The 23,789-nt window shown below is 34.5% G+C and overlaps 1 protein-coding gene across 1 annotated transcript in view; it reads right to left on the reverse strand.

Moving 5' to 3' along the window:
• The window catches only part of ERGIC2 (ERGIC and golgi 2), a 42,045-nt gene extending 18,500 nt beyond the window's left edge, over positions 1 to 23,545 (reverse strand). Inside the window, exons 1-6 of the mRNA XM_054442371.2 lie at positions 23,416 to 23,545; positions 13,820 to 13,962; positions 12,417 to 12,525; positions 10,544 to 10,590; positions 9,181 to 9,251; positions 2,426 to 2,466 (exon numbers count right to left, since the gene is read on the reverse strand). Coding sequence (XP_054298346.1) covers positions 2,426 to 2,466; positions 9,181 to 9,251; positions 10,544 to 10,590; positions 12,417 to 12,525; positions 13,820 to 13,925 — 374 coding nt within the window. The 5' untranslated portion in view covers positions 13,926 to 13,962; positions 23,416 to 23,545. The remainder of the gene's footprint in view (positions 1 to 2,425; positions 2,467 to 9,180; positions 9,252 to 10,543; positions 10,591 to 12,416; positions 12,526 to 13,819; positions 13,963 to 23,415) is intronic.
• Positions 23,546 to 23,789: the final 244 nt, after the last annotated feature.

Consider the following 23,789-nt stretch of genomic DNA (forward strand, 5'->3'; position numbering starts at 1 on the left):
AAAATCTTTGGATTCAATGCCAGCAGAAATGGAAATCTTCACTTTTTTTGCGTGTCTTGTAATTCAAGAGTTCAACTTTTGAAGCATGGCAGTGATCAAGGAGTTTGATGACAACAAACTATACATACGTGTATATGTATGTATATATTATGTGTGTGTTTATGAAAAAGATTTCTGCCTTCACTGTGCCAATAAATATCCCAGCCTATATTCCACACATGAAGGTATGCAGAAAACTACTATGATGGCAAATTTATATCATCTTAATAGTAAAAATACAATCTCTTCTCCCACTTATTACTAGTTTCAAGCATTGAAAAAAATTCTAAATGAAAGGAGAGATCTCACTTTAATGTTTGTGGATCAAAGTAAAGTATTTCATCTGTGGATGGTTTTCTACTAAAAATTCTAAGAGCCCAGAGACAACTAATATTCAGTGCTTTTGTTCACCCACATTCAATTTCAACTTTCATATAAAAACTCCCTCAAGTGGTGAAACTGGAAATTAAAACAGAAAGACCCTTGGAATATACTTAGGGACTAGGAAAAAAAAAAAACAGGTAAAGAAAAATTTTTTGGAATAATCTTAAACTATATAAAGCCTTTATAAGTGCAAGACATAACCTAGAAAATAAAAAGCAATATATGGGGGTGGGAGACGGAAGCACTTATAACAAAGTACTACTTTCTTTAATTTAAAAATAATTCTTATAAGAAAACTAACCAAGCAAAATAGGCACATAGGCAAACATTTTCACAAAAAAATACAAATGAGGAAAAAAACCTCACAGTCAATTGATTCATAAAGAAATGTTAATTAATAACAGCATAGTACCAATTTTCACCCATCAAAATGGTATACATTTAAAAAAATTCTAGGTATTCCTGTTGTTGGTGAGGTTGTACAGAAACAAGTACTCTAATATAGCCTTTTGGAGTATAAGTGAAACAATAATTTGGGAGGATATAGGCACTATCAAAATGTTAAATATCCTCAGAGAAAGAAATTCTATTTCTAGAAATACACACACACAAACATGTACAGAATTAGGTTCAAGAGTGTTCATTGAGTATTGTTTTTAATCAGAGTTCTGAAAGCAATCTAAATACCCATCAATAAGGATCCAATTAAATAAACTACAATCTATCCATAAAATAGACCATTATATACATAGAAATGAATCCAAAATATCATGTTAGGTGGAAAAAAGCAACTTATTTCTGTATATATATTTCTATATAGAAATAATTATATATTTTTAAATATAACACATTATAAAAATATATATTATAAAATATATAATGAACATATAAACTTTTATATATTATAAAATATATAATATACTCATATTATATATGATATATAAGAACTATATATAGAATTATGTACTATATATTATATGATTATATGTAAGAATTATAATTTTGCATATATATATACACAGAAATATATATAATATACATATTATATACATACACAGAAAATGTCTGTCTAGAAGGCTACCCAAGAAACTTATCACTGGTTATTACTGCTAGTCAGTGGCATTAGTTTACAGAAAGAGAAGGGGGCTTTTACATTTACTTTGTATCTGGGTGCCCAATCTTTTGGCTTCTCTGGGCCACACTGTAAGAAGAATTATCTTGGGCCACACATAAAACACACTAACTATAGCTGATCAGTTAAAAAAAAAAAAAAAAATCACAAAAAAAATCTCATAACTTTTTCAGAAAATTTACAAATTTGTGGCCGGGCACAGTGGCTCATGCCTGTAATCCTAGCCCTCTGGGAGGCCAACGTGGGCGGATCACTTCAGTTCAGGAGTTCAAGACCAGCCTAGTCAACATGGTGAAACCCTATCTCTACTAAAAACACAAAAAATTAGCTGGGCATGGTGGTGTGTGCCTGTAGTGTGCACCAGCTACTCAGGGGGCTGAGGCAGGAGAATCGCTTCAACCTGTGAGGTGGAGGTTGCAGTGAGCCAAGATTGCGCCACTGTACTCCAGCCTGGGCGATAGAGCGAGACTCTGTCTCAAAAAAAAAAAAAAAAGTTTACAAATTTGTGTTAAGCTACATTCAAAGTCTTCCTGTGGGGCCACAGTCTGGACAATCTTGCTTTATATAATTTCTATTCAAATTGAATTTTCAAAATGATCATATATTACTTTTGTAATAAAAAATGTAAATAGTTGATACCATTTTAAATAAAAACTAAAACTTATGAATCAAAGTTTACCAGAGAAAAGATTATGCATGACTTTCTTAAGATCTGATGGTTTTTGAAATTGTAAGGATTATATTATATACCAAATTCTAAGAATTCATCCAAAGAAATCCCTAAAGAAATGTGTTAATCTATAAATAGTTTACAATAGACAAAATATGTCTTAGATTTCTATGGACCACAATACTTTGTTCTCTTATTACCTCTGCCACTCTTTCTGCTGTGGTGAAAGATCAAATACCGTCTGAAATGAAAGAAAACATAATCACTGGCATTGTCAAATTCTCTTGGCTTTTACATCACAATTTAAAGATTTTTTCTTTGAGCAAGAAACATAAACTTAAGTGTTATTAAAAATAAGTATTCATGGTTTACATTCAACTTCTATAAGTCAAATTAAAATTTTAATGTGCTATCTTTACTGAAAAATAGCATAAAGAAATTTTACGAATCACAAACATTTTCCTGTTACAGTTATCGACATTTACAGGAATATATGCAAGTTGACAATTTATCATATGTACAAAATGGTATCCTAGGGCTTAAAATCATTTAAATGATGCTAGCTTGAAATTCACAAGTATTGGGGTAGAAAAATACAGAGTTATATTCAAGCATCCAAAGCCCAAATTCTTGCTGGTAAAATACAATAATAAAATCAACAATTTTTGAAATGAGTTTAAAAATAGCACAGTAATTCCCAAATGCTTTGATCAGCAAAGAACTATTTAAGATATTTTATCTAGGCATGATCAAAGTTAGACTCGGCTACTTGTAGAGTCAGAGAAAAATATGCAAACTTCTCATAGTAGCTATATCCACAATTTAATTTAGCAACAATAATCCACTTTTCGGCCAGGCATGGTAGCTCAAGCCTGTAATCCTAGCACTTTGGGAGGCCAAGACAGGCAGATTGCCTGAGCTCAGGAGTTCAAGACCAGCCTGGGCAACATGGTGAAACCCTGTCTCTACTAAAATACAAAAAAAACCCTGTCTGTACTAAAACACAAAAAATCAGCTGGTGGTAGGCACCTGTAATCCCAGCTACTCAAGAGGCTGAAGCACGAGAATTGCTTGAACCCGGGAGGTGGAGGTTGCAGTGAGCAGAGATCTTGCCAATGCACTCAGTCTGGGACACAAAGTGAAACTCCATTTCCAAAAAAAAAAAAAAAAAAAAAATCCACTTTACTAGTCCTAGTTCACAGCTCTACTTCTGTGATTTTTTAATTTAATTATATCAATCTGGAACCTGCCTCTCCCGTAACTGTGAGAGCCTCATGTCTAAGTTTTATATAACCATATGCTTCAAGTTAAATTGTCCCAATCTTTCTGATGTTTCCTTTGATTACACCTCCTGATGAATTTGCCTAAAGCATGCTATCAAACCTTTTTCACATGATAGCACACAAGGAAAATGCTAACATCTATAAAACACACCACAGCAAACCAATAAGGCTGTTGGCAGTTACTCTCCAGCTAATGTATAAATAAAATGATTGACAGTGGCGACTATATGATTTTTCCTTTGAATTCCATAACCTTCTTTGTACAATGTTTACTTAGCACAAAGGTATAAAGAAACTACTTTGTAGGCCCTATGCTAATTCATTATCTCACTTAACCTTCCTAACAACCTTGTGAATTTGTTACTCCTCTTCCCTTTTTGCACATGAGGAAGCAGGAGCTCAAAATGTTACAAACTTTCCAAAATCACAGATAGTAAGTAACAACCAATACACAAATTCAGCTCTATCAGATTTCTTACTTTCCCACCTTTTAAAAATTCTTCTTCTCTTTAAATAGTAACTAAATGCAATAGAAATAGCAGAATAGTAACTATCATAGCATATTGTATGATCATGGCTTGTAAACTAGTAAAGTTATCAGGGCTAGGTTTTTAATATTCAGAGTGCATATTAAAATACTGAGTGAAAAATTTTTAAGTTAAAATGATATTTTTAATAATTTTATATTAAAAATAATTCTTAAACACTTTTATATAAATTAGGACAAAGGAATGAATAGTTTCCTAAAAGCATTGTTAAACACTTTAAATATTACTGATGAAAAGTATACAATTAAATATTTTGAAGTTCTTAACTTTCTCATTAAGATACAACTTTTAATTATAACAATTTAAATAAAATTTTCCTGCTCCATAAACTACTGGAAGAGATGGCAGAAACTGTTTACAATGAAAACAGTCAATAATACTGTCCCAACTGCTTAATTCTAACATATCACTATTGCCTAAAACCTGCAAAGCATTTTGCAATACATTTTGAGAACTACAAAGATGAAAGAATGAAATTAATGATTCTCAATTTTCGCAACCTACTCATCTGACAAAGGGCTAATATCCAGAATCTACAATGAACTCCAACAAATTTACAAGAAAAAAACAAACAACCCCATCAAAAAGTGGGCGAAGGACATGAACAGACACTTCTCAAAAGAAGACATTTATGCAGCCAAAAGACACATGAAAAAATGCTCACCATCACTGGCCATCAGAGAAATGCAAATCAAAACCACAATGAGATACCATCTCACACCAGTTAGAATGGCGATCATTAAAAAGTCAGGAAACAACAGGTGCTGGAGAGGATGTGGAGAAATAGGAACACTTTTACACTGTTGGTGGGACTGTAAACTAGTTCAACCCTTGTGGAAGTCAGTGTGGCGATTCCTCAGGGATCTAGAACTAGAAATGCCATTCGACCCAGCCATCCCATTACTGGGTATATACCCAAAGGACTATAAATCATGCTGCTATAAAGACACATGCACACGTATGTTTATTGCCGCATTATTCACAATAGCAAAGACTTGGAACCAACCCAAATGTCCAACAATGATAGACTGGATTAAGAAAATGTGGCACATCTACACCATGGAATACTATGCAGCCATAAGAAATGATGAGTTCATGTCCTTTTTAGGGACATGGATGAAATTGGAAATCATCATTCTCAGTAAACTATCGCAAGAACAAAAAACCAAACACCGCATATTCTCACTCACAGGTGGGAACTGAACAATGAGAACACATGGACACAGGAAGGGGAACATCACACTTCAGGGACTGTTGTGGGTTGGGGGGAGGGGGGAGGGATAACATTGGGAGATATACCTAATGCTAGATGACGAGTTGGTGGGTGCAGTGCACCAGCATGGCACATGTATACATATGTAACTTACCTGCACATTGGGCACATGTACCATAAAACCTAAAGTATAATAATAATAATAATAATAATAATTACAATAAAAGAAAAAAAAAAAAAAAAAAAAAAAAAAAAACAAAAAGCCCAGCTTCCGGAGATGTGCATGGTGTTGATTGTGGCAGGGGGTATGAGAAAGTGGGGCCCACTCTTTTCTTTGGCTAATGACTCATTTAAAAACTCATTTGTCACCTAAAACATTTATTGTAAAATTGGGATTTTTAAATTAAATGCTATTTAAAACTTCAGAAAGGAATTAAAAACTTGATAATTGAAACAGGTGATATGTCAATTCACCTTTTAAATTCAAATAATATAATTCAGAATAAATCATAAAATTTGGGAAGAATTTGGATTTCTTCACCAACACTAAATAGCTACTGCATAAGTGTGTGCTGTAATTGTAAACACTGGGGTATTTTACAAACTGGTTTTATTGGAATCCACATAGTCTGAAAATTGTATGATTCTGTAAAAAAGTTTCCACTTGAATTTTCTGAGGATGGTTTAAAGGTGAAATAATCTGATACACTTCTCTGTCAATAAAAAGTAAATCATGATATAATTGGAAAAAAAAAAAAAAAAGAAATTAATGATTCTCAAGAGCTTAAAATCCAGCTAGAAAGATAAGAGATGTAGGGGGAAAAAAAAAAAGATAAAATCAGGCATCTCATAAATGTGAAAAAAAAAAAGAGAGTGACCACAAAAGTTAGAATATGGACAGAATGCTAGAGAAACAGTGTAAGTGACTTTTAGAGGATACATTCAAGATTATAATACATAAACAATAATTATCAGCATCCAAAAGAAACATAAAAATGAGGATGCAATCTTTATTATCATCTTAAATCATTTTAAATTAATATTCATATGCTGTAAAGTTTCATGAATTTATACAAGACAACATACAAATGAAACCAAATTGAGAAAGAGCACAAAATAAGTTTATTTCATAGGATAGAAAAACCCATGTGAAAGGGATTTTCCCAGTTCAGAGCAACAGAGAAAATGGGTAATAAAAGATAATAGCAGAAGATACAGGCAGTCATGTTAGAATCCATAAAACATACCTACACATTCTTGCCGTAAAATAAATCTCAAAAAGTCCCCCCTCAACAGAACGGAGAATCCAGAAATAAAGCTGCACACCTACAGCCATTTGATGTTTGACAAAATCAACAAAAATAAGCAATGGAGAAAGGACTCTCTATTCAATAAATGGTGCTGGGAGAGCTGGCTAGCCATATGCAGAAGAATGAAACTGGGCCCAGATCTTTCACCATATACAAAAATTAACTCAAGATGGGTAAAGATTTAAATGACCTTAAACTATAAGAATCCTAGAAGAAAACCTAGAAAACACCATTGTGGGCATCACCCTTGGGAAAGAATTTATGACTATGTCCCCACAAGCAATTGCAAAAAAAACAAAAATTGAAAAGTGGGAGCTAATTAAACTAAAGAGCTTCTGCACAGAAAACAAAAACAAAAATGACCAACAGAGTAAACAGACAACCTACAGAATATAGGTTTGTGAGAAAATATTCACAAACTATGCATCTGATAAAGGTCTAATATCCAGAATCTATAAGGAATTTAAATAATTGAACATGTAAAAAACAAATAACCCCATTAAAAAGTTGGCAAAGGACATGAACATACACTTCTCAAAAGATACACAAGTGGTCAACAAACATGAAGAAATGCTCCATATCAGTAATCATAAGAGAAATGCAAATCAAAACCACAATGAGAGGCCATCTCACACCAGTCAGAATGGCTATTACTAAAAAGTCAAAAAAAAAAAAAAAAAAAAGATGTTGGAGAGGCTGTGGAGAAAAGGGAACACTTACATGCTGCTGGTAAAAATGGAAATTAGTTCAGCCACTGTGGGAAGCAATTTGGAGAGTTCTCAAAGAACGTAGAGTATTATTTAACCCAGCAATCCCATTACTGGGTATATACTCAAAGGAAAATAAATCATTGTATGAAAAAGACACATGCACTCCGATCTTTATTGCAGCACCATTCACAATAGCGAATACATGGAATCAACCTAGGTACCCATCAATGGTACATGGGATAAACAAAATGTGGTATACATGCACCAGGGAATACTATGCAGCCATAAAAAAGAAGAAACTTTTATCCTTTGCAGCAACATGAATGCAGCTGGAGGCAATAATCCTAAGCAAATAAATGGCAGGACAGAAAACCATACACCATATGTTCTCATTTATAAGTGGGAGCTAAACGCTGGGTACTCATAGACATAAAAATGGCAACAACAGAAAGTGGGGACTATTAGAGAGGGGAGGGAGGGAGAAGGAAAAGGGTTGAAAAACTACTGGTTATTATGCCCAGTACCTGGGTGATGGGATCAATCATAACCTGAAAACCTCAGCATTACACAATATACTCAGGTAACAAACCTTCACATGTACTCCATGAATCTAAACTAAAAGTTGAAAAAACAGTCCCTCTTCAAAATGATAAACAAAAATAAGGTAAGAATGGCAGAAAATTAAAAAAAAAAAAAGTTAAAGTTAAATAAGTATTCTTAAGATAGTATAAAATGTAATACAAATATTAAAGTATCTAATAATCACTTAGATCAAAATGAGCAGATAATAGTGTAATATGCTGTCATATATGAATCTGTAAGGTAACTAAGCTCATAAAAAATTACTTCAAAATCAATTTTTTTGAGTGGGAAAACGGGTCAGAAAGTAGAGTCAGAGTGGCAATAACAAAGTTACTGTTTCTGTAGAAATTTCTATTTAAAATGTATATGTCAAAAGGCACATATCAAGTTTGTAGCTGTAAACTAAAATTAATTCAATAATCAAAACTGGCCAAGGACTTCATTTTCTTTCCTTTAACCCCATACATTCAGTCACTTCTACTCCCCCTCCTTCACCTTCACTCATTTTGCAAATTTGCTAAAAGAAAGGTTCACAACTGTCAATGATTAAGAAAAGGAACTCAAGAACGCATGTGTAAATTTAAGTACCACCATGCCAACAGAGCAACTTTTAGCTGCTGAGGGCCTAATGCTTATTCTCAAAAGCTTCTTTAGGGCTAGTTCTGATCATGACTTGTTATCACTGTATCTGCCACTGAAATGTGACTATATTTTCTGATAAATCTACGAAGTTATATTCAACTTGTGCTCTGAAGATAATAAGAAAATGTCAGCATTTCACACACTGAGGGAAATAGAGGCGTAAAGGAGGAAGGAAGTAGTAATGCCCATGACATTTCTCCTCTTAGAAAGATACTGCTTTATTCTTGATTGTAAGAGAAATACAGTTCAAATATTTTAAATACTTAAATTTGGTAATAGTAGAATACAAACAGGACATAAAAGTTTCCAAATTACTAGAGAAAAAGAAAAAAACTCATCACTATAATAACTAGAAGAAAAGTGAAAAGTGAAAAGGAAACTACTGGAAAGTAGTAACAAAAATATAAAAAAAGGTTATAAAACAGACTTTAGACACATCCAAAATACATCCAAAATGTTAATAATGGTCACCTCAAGATTTTGGTATATAACATAACTTTTCTGTTTTTCCCCCTAAATTTATTACAAAGAATATGGATTACTTTTGAAATAAAAGAATTATACTAAAAACTATTTCAGACAAAACTAAAAGCAACCATCAAAACTGTCTTCAAGGGTACAATTCCTCAACCCGTGTATTTCAAAAAACCATGTGAATCAAACTTACTGGTTCATAAACTAGACCATCTGCAGATGCAACCATTGTTTCTGCTAAATCCAATACATCCGCTCCAACATCTGCATATAAAAAAGAATTAGAAGTTTTACATTCTATGCTTGGAGGCAAACCATCCCCAATATAAACAAATTAAGCCAACTAACAGAAAACTCACCAAGCAAAAAAAAAAAAAACCTCACCAACTATGTACTTCCGATATATTTGTCCAAAAGCTAAAACAGTAGCCTTATATAGCTTTGGTGGAGATTATTCCAAAATGTAATAATGTTTTTTCTACTTCTTACCCAGTAAAAAAAAAAAAAAGATAATTCAAGATCTCATTTAAAAAGGATAAGCGTCACTGAATTGAAGAGCTTTGCAAATATCGGCAAGAACCTAATCACAAGTACTAAGTGGCTGCTGAACAAAATATTAATTCCAAGAAATATTTTTAGAGATTAAAAGAAATCTTAAAGCAACGCTACAAATCAAGAAATAGGAAATTTTATTCGGAAAAGGCTAAAATTTAACAGTATTTAAACATTCAAAATAAGGCAGAATATCATATATTCGGAATTACCACTAACTACAAGTTTAAAAATAAAGTATTTTTTTAATCTCTTAAAACCACTAACGTAAGGAAAAATATATTGAAAAGACAGAGATTCAAGGTCATTCTGAGATGGAATCTCACAGAAAATAACCTCTAATTAATTGGGTAAAATTATTTCATACTTTTAAAAACGTAAAAATTTTCTCTGAGTTCTTGGTCTGTAATTTTTAAGCAGTAACTCATAAAATATTTTTCATGCAAAAGCATCCTTATTTTTGAAAACAGTATTGATTCAAACATTCACTATCTGGCATATTAGCATTTTTCCACTTCTACTAGTATAACCAAGTGAGTCCAGTGAAGAAAAAAGAAAAGGGTAACCTATCACCATTAACTTAAAATAACTGGATCTGTTATTTTTTTAATTTTTTTTACGCAAGAGTAAACATAAAGGGTGGTAAACTGAAACAGGGACACAAGGATATGCTTGTGAAACATGGGTATAAAAGCTAGTACTCCAAACAAAAAAAGACAGAAAGGATGTACAAAAACTAGAATGCTGATTCACAAACATTTCCTCCAACTTTCTTTTAATTATACTAATGTGAAAGTTTTATCTCTTCTCTTTATGGAAAAGAAACTTGAAGAATATAAGCTGAGGAGTAAAACAATTTGCATTATTAAATAATACCACAGTAAAACTTTAAAATATTATAAAGGAAAAATAAAGTTAAGTACAACCAGTGATTTTTATTTTTGATTGGCAATTGTTTGAACCATAATGTACATGTGGATTCAGCAAGTTGAAGGTGTACTTACATTGACACTTCATGGCAACAGTAATATCTATATTAATTCTCAATTTGCTGAAAGACAAAATATTAAACATTAGTACCTACCAATTAATTAGCAAAACATGAGAAATATAAATCAACTGATCTATTAAAAACTTGGATTTCAAGCAGAATAAATTATGTCGAGTAGAACTTGAATTGCATTTCTCACGGCCAAAACAAAGGCTCTTTAAATTACAAGTTCTATTTTGCCCTTATTCCAAAAGCCTTTCTGACTTCACAGGTTTTGAACACAGTATCCTTTAATAATGGCAACTCTATAATCAATAACTCTAAGCAACTCAGAAAAAAGTCTTAACCTCTTAACCTCTATTTACATAAACTTTTGATAGAATGCTCTTTTAGGAATGTAAAACTCTCAAAATCAAGAATTAGGAATTGTCTTTCTTCTCTGTTTATCAAACACCATATATTAAGCATGATGCTAGACGTTCTACAAATATTATCTTCTTTATTCTATATCATGGAGCTATAAATGGATGGCTTCACAGATTTTCAAGTAAACCACTGGTGTTCAGGGTAGTGTAAATACCTGGCTTAAGATCACATCACCATTAAAGTGGCATACTGGAAACTAGGTCTATGTAACTCAGGATAAATGCAACCAAACTACCAAAAGTAAATCACCTGATGCTTAAATTTTTTCATGGCCTTTCATTTTCAAATGATTAGATCAAAGCAATTTTTGAATACCAGAATGAAGCATTGTGAATAATAGACTGGCTATGATCAAATTCAGTCCTGTGCTTTCTATGATAACTTTTTCTGTGTAATAATTTTCATCTGATTTAAAATAGGAATTACAGATTTTTAGACCTTCATGAAGTCTTAAAGTCATCTAGAGTTCAAACTGTGCTCCAAATAACCCAGGAGTTTAGGCTCAGGACATAGGAACCAGGAGTAGGCCAAGTAGACAAACTTCTGCATATCCTCACCATGCTTATGTGGCGAACTATGTAATACATAAGACTTCATTTGGAAAAAAATGAAGTATTGCATTGGTGCTGAAAACAACAACAAATTCTTTGAAAACCAATACTATCCTGAATAATACATTAGAGATGAAGAAACTGAAGTCCAAAAGAAGTCAGTGGTGTGACCTGCCCAAGGTTACACAGCAATTTACAAATGTTGACTAATTTAATTCTCATAAACCTCTTGAGGAAGATACTATAATTGCTGTCTGTACTTTACAAAAAAGGAAACTGAAGCATATACAGGTACAGATTTAGTAACTTCCCTAAAATTATGTAAATGGCAAACCTGGATTGTAATTGAAAACTAAATGTGTCTTCCTATTTGGTGCAATCTTAATATTATAAACCTATTATCTTCATTCCATTGAAGAAATCCAAACAATACAAACGAATAGATGTAAAGTGTATAATTAAGGTACTATATTTTCAAAAGTTTAAAAGTAATCTTATTTACATAAACATTTAGCTTAGGTATAATTTATAGACATCAAGTCATAAGGGTATACAATGTATCCTTAGACAATTTATTTTCCAGCTCACACAGATATCAGTGAGGTATTTCAACCAGTTTCAAATATTAAACATTTCCACAATATACATATCTAAGGAAAAATATTCCCCTAACTTTTTGAAACAAAGCATGCTAAATCAAAGAACCTCAGTTTTAGAATTCAACCACTATTTAAATGATTCTAAAAGGTTTCACTTAATGCATGCAATTAATGAGAATTTTTCAGGACTATTTCTTCAGAACTAAACCAAACCAAATCTAGAAGGTTAGACTTTTTCTTTTTTAAAAGGTATGCTCTTTTTAAAACAATTTGAATCTAAAGGTATTCCAAGAAGAAAAAAAATGATTACCTAGAAAAATCCTTGTCTACTTCGTATTCATACTTCATCCATGTATCTTGATATACTGAGAATTCCATTATGGTTAATAAAGCCATAGTTGTAAATGCTATTAGAGAAACTGGGAAATCCAACAACAAAAGAAAAACAGAATTAAAACAATTAAAAAAAGCAAAGAACAGGAAACTAATTTAAGTGAGATTAAATTTTCAAAAGAAAAAGCCTAATAATGTAACTTCCATTTGAATGCATACTATAGAAGGTTTTTATTCAAAATGTTTATTATGCATTTTTTCTAATACAGCTCAAAAGTTAAGGTTTAATACATACAAATATGAACATAAACATTTGCATTACTAAGAAAGCATTTTATTTCTCCAATTTTAAGGGCATCTCTAAGTAGAGTTGACAAAATTTGTATTCCTTATATAAAGCAGTGTCACAGATAGGATAAATGATGAAAGTAAGCATGCCTTATAGTACAAATTTGAAAACAGTTGCTTCATTATTAAAAATGCATCCATGTCTATAAATATAATTTGTATATAAATGTATATAAATTGGGCTATAAGCCCAATTTAAAACAAACAAAAAGGAGCCTAATTTCTTAGATCCTGAGAAACCACAATAATCTGTGTACCAGAAACTCAATAACATCTCTAAATAGCTAACAAAACTCTCTTCTACTTTGCAATCTCCTAAATATATCACCTCATTCACAGAACTGAGTAAAAGATCTGACAAAAAGAAAATCTATTATATACTAAGGCAAAATACTTAAAATAGATTTTGCAAGAACTTGCACTATTTTCATTAACAAAACTTAATCACAAGTGGATCAGAAATAGTAAGCAACTTATTACCCATTTTACCAAATAAAATGTCAACCTTAAGTGAAATACATTATTTTACTAGCTCTTCATGGGGAAAGAAATTATACTGAATATTGTTATAGTCACACATTTTTCTTATATATTTCATTATTTATTTTACTTAACAGATACTTTTATCTGTACCAGGCACTGGGTCTAAGCATTTTATGAAAATATTAACAGTATCATAACCCCTAGGAGGTAAATACTAGTATGATCCCTATTTCATGGAAGAAACTAAGACAGACAGATTTGAATAACTTCCTCAAGGTCACATATTTAGGAAAGGGCAGCAAAGCAGTAACATTGGTTTAATGTATTAATGTTTTAATAAACACTGCCAAAGGCACAGATGGCACTGAGTTGGAGGCTGTAGAGAATATTAATGAGAGCCAACAGAGTGGCATGAAGACAGACAAGTTACGAAGTTACTGCAGAATTCATTGATAAATTCTTCCTCATGGCTACATTTCTATATGTTGTTGACTGGATCACGCAGAAGTTGTACTTACTACAGAACTTTTAATGTTAACTGATACTCACCTGTACCTCCACTGGCTGAAGTCTCTACATAGCTCTCAGGAACCTTCGGAAAGGCATCCAACTCTTTTACCAAACTTAAAGTTTTTTTCCGATTCAGTCGCCTCATCTTCAGGAAAACCTTCCTCTTCCTTCATATAGTCATGCTAAGGAAAAAATAAATTAATGAATAAATGAATCCTTTAAAGAGATAAAAAGGTTTCTTTAAATTTAAGATAACTGACAAATGTCCTTAAAACAACTTAACATTCTCATCCCCCCTTAAAAATAAAAAGCATAGTATTTATCCACACTAGTCCTTTCCCTATTCATGCCCTGACAAAAACTACTAATGGAAGGCAATTTAAGTACAGAAACACATTAAATAGCAAGAAAAAAGTGAAAAGTAATTCAATCACATGAATAATGTCTAAATATAAAAATTAAGATAACGTTTTCTATTAAATTGAAAACTATATAAAAATAATACACTTCTAATAATGAATGACAGTGAAGTAAAATGGCCTGCTCATACATTACTAACAAGAATATAGGCAGGGCGTGGTCACTCACGCCTGTAATCCCAGCACTTTGGGAGGCCGAGGCGGGTAGATCACCTGAGGTCAGGAGTTTGAGAGACCAGTCTGGCCAACATGGCAAAACCCCGTCTCTACTAAAAATACAAAAAATTAGCCAGGTGTGGTGGCACGTGCCTGTAGTCCCAGCTGCCTAGGAGGCTGAGGCAGGAGAATCGCTTGAACCTGGAAGGTGGAGGTTGCAGTAAGCCAAGATCATGCCACTGCACTGCAGTCTGGGTTACAGAGTGAGACTCCATCTCAAATAATAATAATAATAATAATAATAATAATGGAAGAAGAAAAAAGAAGGCGGGAGAAGGCAGGAAAAGGCGGGAAAAAGCGGGAGAAGGGAGAAGAAGAAAAAGAAGAAGAAGAAGAAGAAGAAATTTACCACTCTTCTTCTAAGTAAATGCCCATTGAGGAATGTATCCTATGACAATAACCTGCGGTTTTAACCAAAATTTGATTATGAGGATATTTCTCACAGTGTTATTTTTAAATATTGAAGAAAGAAACAAACCCATGGTATCCAACGTACAAATTAAGGTGAAGCATTTTTATGTAGCCATTGAAAACCTTTTTTTTTTTTTTGAGACAGGATCTTGCTCTGTCACCCAGGTTGGAGTGCAGCGGCGTGATCTCAGCTCACCACAATCTCAGCCTCCCTGGCTCAAGCAATCCTCCTCACCTCAGCCTCCCAAATAGCTAGGACTATAGGCATGCACCTCCATCCCCAGCTAATTTTTGTATTTTTTGTAGAGACAGAGTTTCACCTTGTTGCCCAGGCTGGGCCTCAAACTCCTCGGCTGAAGCCTTCCACCCACCTCGGCCTCTGAAAAAAAGTGCTGGGATTATAGGTGTGAGCTACCACACCTGGCCTGAAATTCTTTTATTTAAAAAAAAAAAAATAATGACATAAGAAAATAGTCATTATACTGATACAATAAGAAAAGACTAGAAGGTCACATGGGTCCTAATTTTATGGGAGACAGGAAAAGATATATAAGAAACAAAACTGAACATCTATACACAAAAATGTTAAAAGTAGATCATGAATTTTAATTGCCTTTACATATAACTTCAGATTTCACATGTTATCTATTTTTATAATCAAAACATTATTTAAAAATTGGCTGCTTGCTATTCCCTTTTTATCAGTATGTCATCTACATCTAAAAATGTTATAAAGCCAATCAAATAACTGAATTCTTAGATATTTACATAATTTTTATGACTGATTTATAAATAATACTATAGGTAATATTATAAAGAATTCCCAGTAATCAAGGCTTATTAATAAAATCAACACAGAATAAATTGTACAGTTGCAGAAGTCACTATAAGAGAAATAATGTCTCTGGAAGAGAGCAGACAGACTTTGGGTCTGAAATCTAATGGGTAGGATTAATATAAAAACAATAGGCAAAAGAAAGAACATTCATAAAGAAAAAGAAGGGCCAGAGAATAAAAAACTGGCAGTAAACATGAATACTGTCTAAAAGAAAGAAGCTCTGACCAGGAACACTACTTATCAGACCAGCAGGGAGCTACTACTCTACAGTAGAGCTGAAAGCATTAATATGTTGATTTCCTCTGCCATTAAAACCATCCAACTAAACTTCCCTTGCTGGTTCCACACTCACAAAGCAGCCTTCAAATTACAATTTTTTTCTCATGCACTTAGTATTCTAAAGAAAAAAACAGATGTCATAGACAAAACAGATGACAGTTTTCTGACCCCCATGTCAGTTATAAAACTGGTATTTCCATCGATAAATTAAGCTTCTGAATGTTTGTTATGTATATGCCATGCCCGCTAAGCTTGTTTAGCTCTGATAATCAAATTTATTTTCTGTACCTTTTTAGTAGTAACTGCACAAAAACTGACCCTTTTTCAATCTTTCAATTTCCACTCTTTCTGATTTGGGTAAAATATTAAATATCTGTATGTCTCTTCTCTTTAAAACAGAACTCTCCCTTAAACTCAAGTCCAACTCCAACAATACATCTCTGGCAGCACACCTACAGCCAACTTAAAAGAATGAGTTGTCCCCGTTCATCTACTGTGACTACTTCCTCACCCAACTCTCACCTCTTAACTAAATTTGCTCTGAGCAAGGTAATTAACTTCCTTAGTACTAACTGACAGACACTCCTCAGTTCTTATCTAACTGCACCTCTGAGAAAATACACTGCTTATCACTTCTTTTTCTTCTTGAAACATTCTCTTACCTTGACTTAAGTGATATCACATCCCCAGTTTTCATTCTACCTGGAAGACCCTCTATGGCTTACTGTGCAAATTCATCTTTCTCTCAAGATTCTGCCCTAGGTCCCCCCCTTAACCTCCACACCTTCCCCAAATGATTGCCCACTCCTTCCATTTCAATCTTCATGTTGATTTATCCCAAATCTTGATTCTCTGCCCAGATCTCTCTGCAGATATGTATAACCCCTTGCCTTCTGTTACCTTTTCATTTGGACATTCCAAACACAATTCAGACTCAACAAGTCCAAAAATGAATACTTCACCCTCTAAAAATTGTTCCTCCTGTATCTCCTATCTTAATGATAACACCATAAGCCCAACTACACAAGCCAGAAACATGGTTCATATCCTTAGACTTCAGCTATTTCTAAATTTCTCTTAAATCTGCCTGTCTTCTCTTCTTCAGGCCCACTGAGAAATTCCTTATGTCCAAGTATGTTTCTAGTACCAACTGCCACAATCTATCACTACATTGCTTCAACAACCTCTAATCTTCAACCTTCCAATTCTCTCTATATACTATAATGATAAATTATCTTTTTAATACATAAATCTGATATTTCTCTTCAAATCTTTGTAAAACTTCCCTTCCCACTACACTTAAGAGCTTGGATTCTATCCTAACATGTTTTACAAAGCCCTTCAAAAACCAGGTCCTGCTAACCTCTCTTCAAACCCAATCACTCACAGTCTACGTTCCAACCATATTAAATCACTTTCAATTCCTTAAATATGCTATTCTCTCTGCCAGAAATATTTTTTCTTCCCCCTACCCCACGTCTACATTTGACTAACTCCTACTTACTCTTCAAGGCCCAGTCTACTCATCTCTACCTTGAGCGAGCAGGGGGAACAAAAAAACTTTCCATGGCCTTCAAAGTCTATCTGCTTCTAGAACGTTGTACCTTTATCACACTATTTCTAATTGCTTCTTTTTCTGTTTCCTCCACTGGATTGTTAGAGCAGGAACCATGTCTAACTTGATCTTTGTATCTCCAATGCCTAGCAAACAGGTATTCAATATTTATTGAGAAAAGGAAGGAAGGAAATTTTCCCAGAAACACCACAGTAGCACATCTTTCAAATCACAGCAGTATGTCATACTTAGGTAAGTAAATACATAAAAATAAGATCCACAAGAAGGATTTTCCTGTTGTCTACTGTCCCAGGACCTAGAACAGTGGCCATCACATAGTCAGTATAGCACTGTTAAACAAATGAATAAAACAGTGAATTATATTTCTAAAAGTTTATATAATGTTATATTTGTATAATGAGCTTTCTAAATGCTCTTTTAATTTATATACAAGCATAAAGATACGGCAAGCAGTTAGTTTTACAAATCTCCTAATAATACATACAACCTATTCAACACTCCTCCCTTGAAAGTCTAGCTGGACTATATCATGTAGTTCCCTACCCATCTCTAGCTTCCTCCATCCCTGTTTTCCAGGGGATATCACTCTAGAATGGAGCACCTTGCCCCTCAGCTACTCCACCAGTCCCATTCCTGAAAGCTCAGCACTAACCTACCTCCAAGAAATTCATTCCATTTTGCATACTTGCCAACCTACTGTAAAAGTCACTGTCTGGCATAAACAAGGTATCCAATAACTTCTACCTTTTCTAAAAGAAATTGCTCTATCTGCTCTCTTTATAAAACCTGACTTTCTATTGGCAGCAGTTCCATTCCAATCCTTAGTCATTTCTGAGACTCACAGGTTACAGAAGTATCATGTTTTACCATATTTCTCAACCATCTCTCATGTTTTGTGCTATGTATTATTTGAAGCTCTTTAGGCATTAATTCATTTAATCTTGTAAATGACTCTATGAAGCAGGTACTATTTTTAATCCCACTTTTGGGGAGGAAATGAGGCACAGAACTGTCAAATAATTTTCCCAGGCTACACAGCAGGTGGTAGAACTTGAAACTATGCTCCAAACCACAGTACACACTGACTCTCACTTCCGTACTTGTTGCTATATTCCACTAACGTCTGAATATATTCATAATTTGCTTAATGACTTCAGCACCCAGATCATTCAATATGCTTCTCCCCCACTCCATTATCATCCTTTGGAATTCATGCTCTGATGGCATTCATCCTATAGCATTCATTCACAATAAAACCTTTTTACCATGTAAGCTTAACAGCGCTTCTACTCCTGTGACCTCCATCTTAATTCTATGGAAAGCCACCCATGAGCAAGGTCAACCCTTAAAACTGTTCCACCTCTAAAATCCAAAACACATTTACCTCCCCGAGTAGGAACTACCCTTCAAGCTCTTTCCTAAGATAAATCTGCTCTCCATTTTCACTGGTGTTCTCGAATCCTTTAAATCCTACCAGATACCCAATTTCATTGCTCCCATTCCCACTCTATTTGCCTCTCTACTCAGTGTGGTAAGCCATTTTCAAAAATGCGTTTGGAAATACCTCAGATCATCAACGCTTGCCAGAAGTCACTGCTGTTCTGTGACAAAATTTTCTAGTCATGGACAATGTAGAAAAGAACTTTTAAAGCTAAATTTATTCCATTTTAAAATGTGTCCTTTATTCTGAGATTATTTTCTTCCATTTTGTGTCAAAACAGCCTTTCCTTTAGGAAATGATAAAAACAGATATAACACAGGTTGTTTTGTTTTTGGATGTCTTTATTCAGCAAAATTAAAAAATGTAATTCTAGGTCAGTTTTTATACCCAGCCCTTTTCCCTGTCCACACCACCCGCCCCTCTCAAATAGATATACATTTTTTTGTATTGGTCCACAAAATCTAGTTAGAAGCCGTTACACAAGATTCCTTTGCCCACTGGTTGGTGCTGCTATTCATGCCTTGACAATCTCCAGTACTATGTCTGTTTTCTTTGATGTCTCTCCTTAAACTGTCTTGAATATTAAAAAACAAAACAAACACAAATAAACTCCAGAAAGTCACTGATAACAGCTGGAGCTAAGACAAGACAGTTGTCCCTCAGTATCCATGGGGTATTGGTTCCAGGACCTCCCTTGGATATCAAAATTCTCAGATGCTCAAGTCCCTGACATAAAATGGTGTTTTTGCATATAACCTATGCACATCCTATTGTATACTTTAAATAATCTTTAGACTACTTATAAAACCTAATATAATGTAAATGCTATGTAAATAGTTGTACTGTTTAGGAAATAATGAAAAGAAAGAAGTCTGTAAATATTCAATACAGACACAATACTTGTTCAGTAGGCATGCAATTTTTCCTTCTTGAATATTTTCAATCTGCAACTGGTTGAGTCCACAGATGCAGAATCCACAGATATGGAGGGGTGACTGTATTTTGAAAAACTTCCTAAGACATAAGAGACTCCCTTTCAGGTTGGAACACAGACATTATCAACACTCACTGTAAGTAAAGTCACACAGCCTATATTTCATCATTGTATCCATCTGAATATAATGAGACTATTAGATGCTTTACCAAAATTAAAATACAGAATTCATGAACCTTTTATAGTCCGCTCAATTAAGTTTAATTACTTCTCCAAAGAAAAATGAAGACAAAAGTTATTTCCTGCTACCCAAGTTTTGAGTTAACTTCTATTTTTAATATATATTTGGCAATATGAGAAAAATTGGTTAATACGTATGGCCAAGTTGCAGTATGAACTGTGTCAACTCACAAGTTGATATGTTGAACAAGATATGTTGAAGTCTCAACCTCTGGTATCTATGAATGGGCCTTATTTGGAAATATTTGGGTCTTTCAGATATAACTAATTAAGATGAGATCATACTGGATCAGGGTGCTCCAAAATCTGATGACTGGTGTCCTTTTAAGAAGGCCGTTTGAAGACACACAGAAACAAGGGAAAATGCCATGTGAAGACAAAGGCAGAGACTACAGTGATGTGTCTACAAACCCAGGCATAGCAAGGATTGCCCAGAAGCCAGGAAGAGTCAAAGAAGGATTCTTTCCTAGAGTCTTCAAGTCTTGCTGACACCTTGATTTCAGACTTCTAGCCTCCAGAACTGTGAGAGAATAAATTTCCTGTGTTTTAAGCCTCCCAGTTTATGGTAAGTTGTTACAGCAGCCCCAGGAAACTAATACAGGCGATATAATTCAGGCCATCGCTGAATATCAGAAATAAAAGGTAAAACTACAACCTATCTGTAATTTTAAATTACTTGATTATATTGCATTAGAATACTTTACAATAAAAAACATTTTATAAGATAGCTTAGCTTTACTTTACAAATACTAGATAGCAACCCCTCAACCCCCTGAATTGTACTTATTTTTACCTTAAAATTTGGCCCTTTACAACAGAGTTAAATATTATGTTTGTTTACCCCAACATAATTCAAATAAACCTAATGACATTCTAAGTGACAGAAAGGTTTACTTGGAAGCCAAGGAAGACAATATAAATGTGAGTTTATAATCAGAAAACGCTGATTACCTAGGCACTTACTAGTTGTGCGACAAGTGTGGAAAGATCCTCAACTTCTCAGAATCCTCTCTCTATAATTTTATTTTAAAAGATGGGCAGCAGGACATAATGGCTACCTCACAGTGTTAATCAAGATAAAAATGAGGCCTGTAATATCTATTTCTAATTCTCTGAAAAAAAGCAAAGATTTGTAGGATATTTGAGATTTAGTTGTTAAAGTCTTTGAGGAAAGTGGGACAGTATGTGAGGTTAGTTGATAATCTCCTAAAGTTAGGATGGCATAAACTGATAGACTAAAAGTTAAGAGAGACTATAGAGTGATAACAGAATAATCTCAAAAGTGCCTAGTAGCTATGTGAAGCAAGGACAAGTATAATCCTCCTCAAAGAACAACTAGACTATAGTAGCTCTCAATAAAAGTATAGAAAATTAAAGTTAAAAAGTATTAAGGAAAAGGTCAGGGACACATGAAATATATTTACAATAGAAGGAATGTATTGTAAAGCAAAGAGTATGGGGGTTAACAAGGCACTCAGAGGGTAGATCTGAGCCACACTACAACGTGACTATATAGAGCAATAGAAAGGAAGAACTTATGCTTTAGTCATTAAAAGAGGATAATAATTTAAGAAAACAAGCAACTGGAAGATGAGAGTTTAAGGACACATTAACCACACCAATCAGAGTGTTTAATCTATATGGGGTTCAGAAAGATATTATTTTAAACAGTATCTTCTTCAGTCTACATTTTGACTAAGTAACAAGGCAACATTTGTAACTACGGATGTTAGAAAATGAAAATAAAAAATAACAAGAGCTAACATGCATTGAGTGTTTACTGTGTGCCAGGTATTGTTCTAAATGCTTTGTATGTTTCAACACATTCAATCCTCACAACCTTCCTATGAGTTAGGTATCATTATTTCATTTGGCCGATGAAGGAACTAAGGCACAGAGAGGTTAAATAATTTGACCACTATGACATTAAGAGGCAGAACTATAATAAATATTGGGAAACTATTAAATAGGATTTTTAGCAGGCACTGACTGCCTAAAAGTAACTTCTGGTAAAGAAAAAAAAAATAGCCATTTCTTTCACTTAAATCTTCAATCCCCAAAGAAAGGAAATGTGTGGGTTGTTGTTGTTTCCCTAACTCTTGTTGTTCCAGACTAGGCCTGATTTCCTTTGAGAGATCTTTCAAACCTGACATATTTTTATGATTTGTACCAGGAAGCCATTATAACACGCAACTGTATACTAAAGTTCACTATCATTTAAAAAAAAAAAAAAATCCTCCTCTCTCTATCCATCCCTGCACCGCCAACCCCCACCCTCCCAAAAAAATCAGAATTTTTTTCCTCATGTTTTCCACTAGAACTGGCATAATTACAACAACTTAAAGATATCAACAAACAAATTAGGTAAATAACCATAAGTCTTTTTTCAGCGAACAAGCCAGGCTCATTCTTTATAATTGCTGTACACTAGAGTCCAATGTATCAGGCTAGGCAATTAACTGAAATACTGAATTACAACTTCAAATGAATAAATCCTGTTTTTAACTGTAACTTTCATTGCTTCTGAAAACCAGTCTGGCAAAATTTTAACAGCTATTATGTCACTTTGTCTTTAAGTCTCGGGGGCACTAAAATATAAAAGTTATTTAAACGTGTTTTCTCAAACAACGACCTGTCAACTCTATATACTACAGATAACCAAGGCTATTCTCCACCACGAGTTGACACGTTGCCTTCGGAGGGTTTCCTGCGCCGAGGAAAAGTAGTGACAGTCGAATCTGTCTCTCAGCATCTCGCCCTCCCCTGCCCCCTTCTCATTTTCCGAAGCACTGTGCGAAACTCCTTCCGGGCAAGGCCAAGGCTCTTAAAAAAGAGACAGAGGGCAACGTGCTGCCACGAATGTGGTATTTGTCTGAATGGGGGTAGGGAGTCTGACATCCGGGAGGACTGGGACTCGACCGATTGGGATCCTACTCGCCTGAGGACTGGAGAAACCACCTGGGAACCGGGCACCGTGAGAAGCAAAGGGTCAGAATCAGGTGCGATCGAGGAAGCATCTGAACTCCTTTGAGTTGCAAGATAGCACACAAGCACCCGGACCTGGCAAAGGGAAGCTCCCAGTAGCATCGTTGCCTAGGGTCCTGCCAGTAACGCCCCCGGGGGAGGTGGAGCGGCTTCTCCGTCTGACCCGCTCTCCAGAGATCAATGAAGACAGGAAGCCAAGCCCATGACAGGCTCCCAGTTCCCTCAATTGCATTTACGCCCTAAGCAGCCCTGGAACAACCGAGGGAACAGCACCCAGGGGGGTTTCAGTATTTTACCTTGTGTTATGGTCCCAGCCTACCGCCATGTTTCACAGAAGCCCGGGTCGCCGGGGCTCCCGCGTACCCGGAAATATCGCGAGAACAAAAGCGACTATCACAGCTGAAAACGTCAGAAGAGAGACAATGTAGAGATCTCGCGATATTCCCTTTGCTTACGAAGTGCTTAGAGAATGAAGAGGCGTGGTTAAGATAAAAGAGGCGTGCCTACACGGAAATGAGGTTGCAACTTGTTTTAGGTGTAATCGCGCCGTCAGTCGGGTTCTGTTTCTATGGGAAGGGAGGAGTTACTTTCCGACTAACACTTTGAGACTGCAGAACGAATCTCAGCTCCTCACACCGTATTTGATTACTAATAAGAGCCTTGGGCGCAG

The sequence above is a fragment of the Pongo pygmaeus genome, chromosome 10 (genome assembly GCF_028885625.2).
Source record: "Pongo pygmaeus isolate AG05252 chromosome 10, NHGRI_mPonPyg2-v2.0_pri, whole genome shotgun sequence".
In the NCBI taxonomy this organism is placed as follows: domain Eukaryota; kingdom Metazoa; phylum Chordata; class Mammalia; order Primates; family Hominidae; genus Pongo; species Pongo pygmaeus.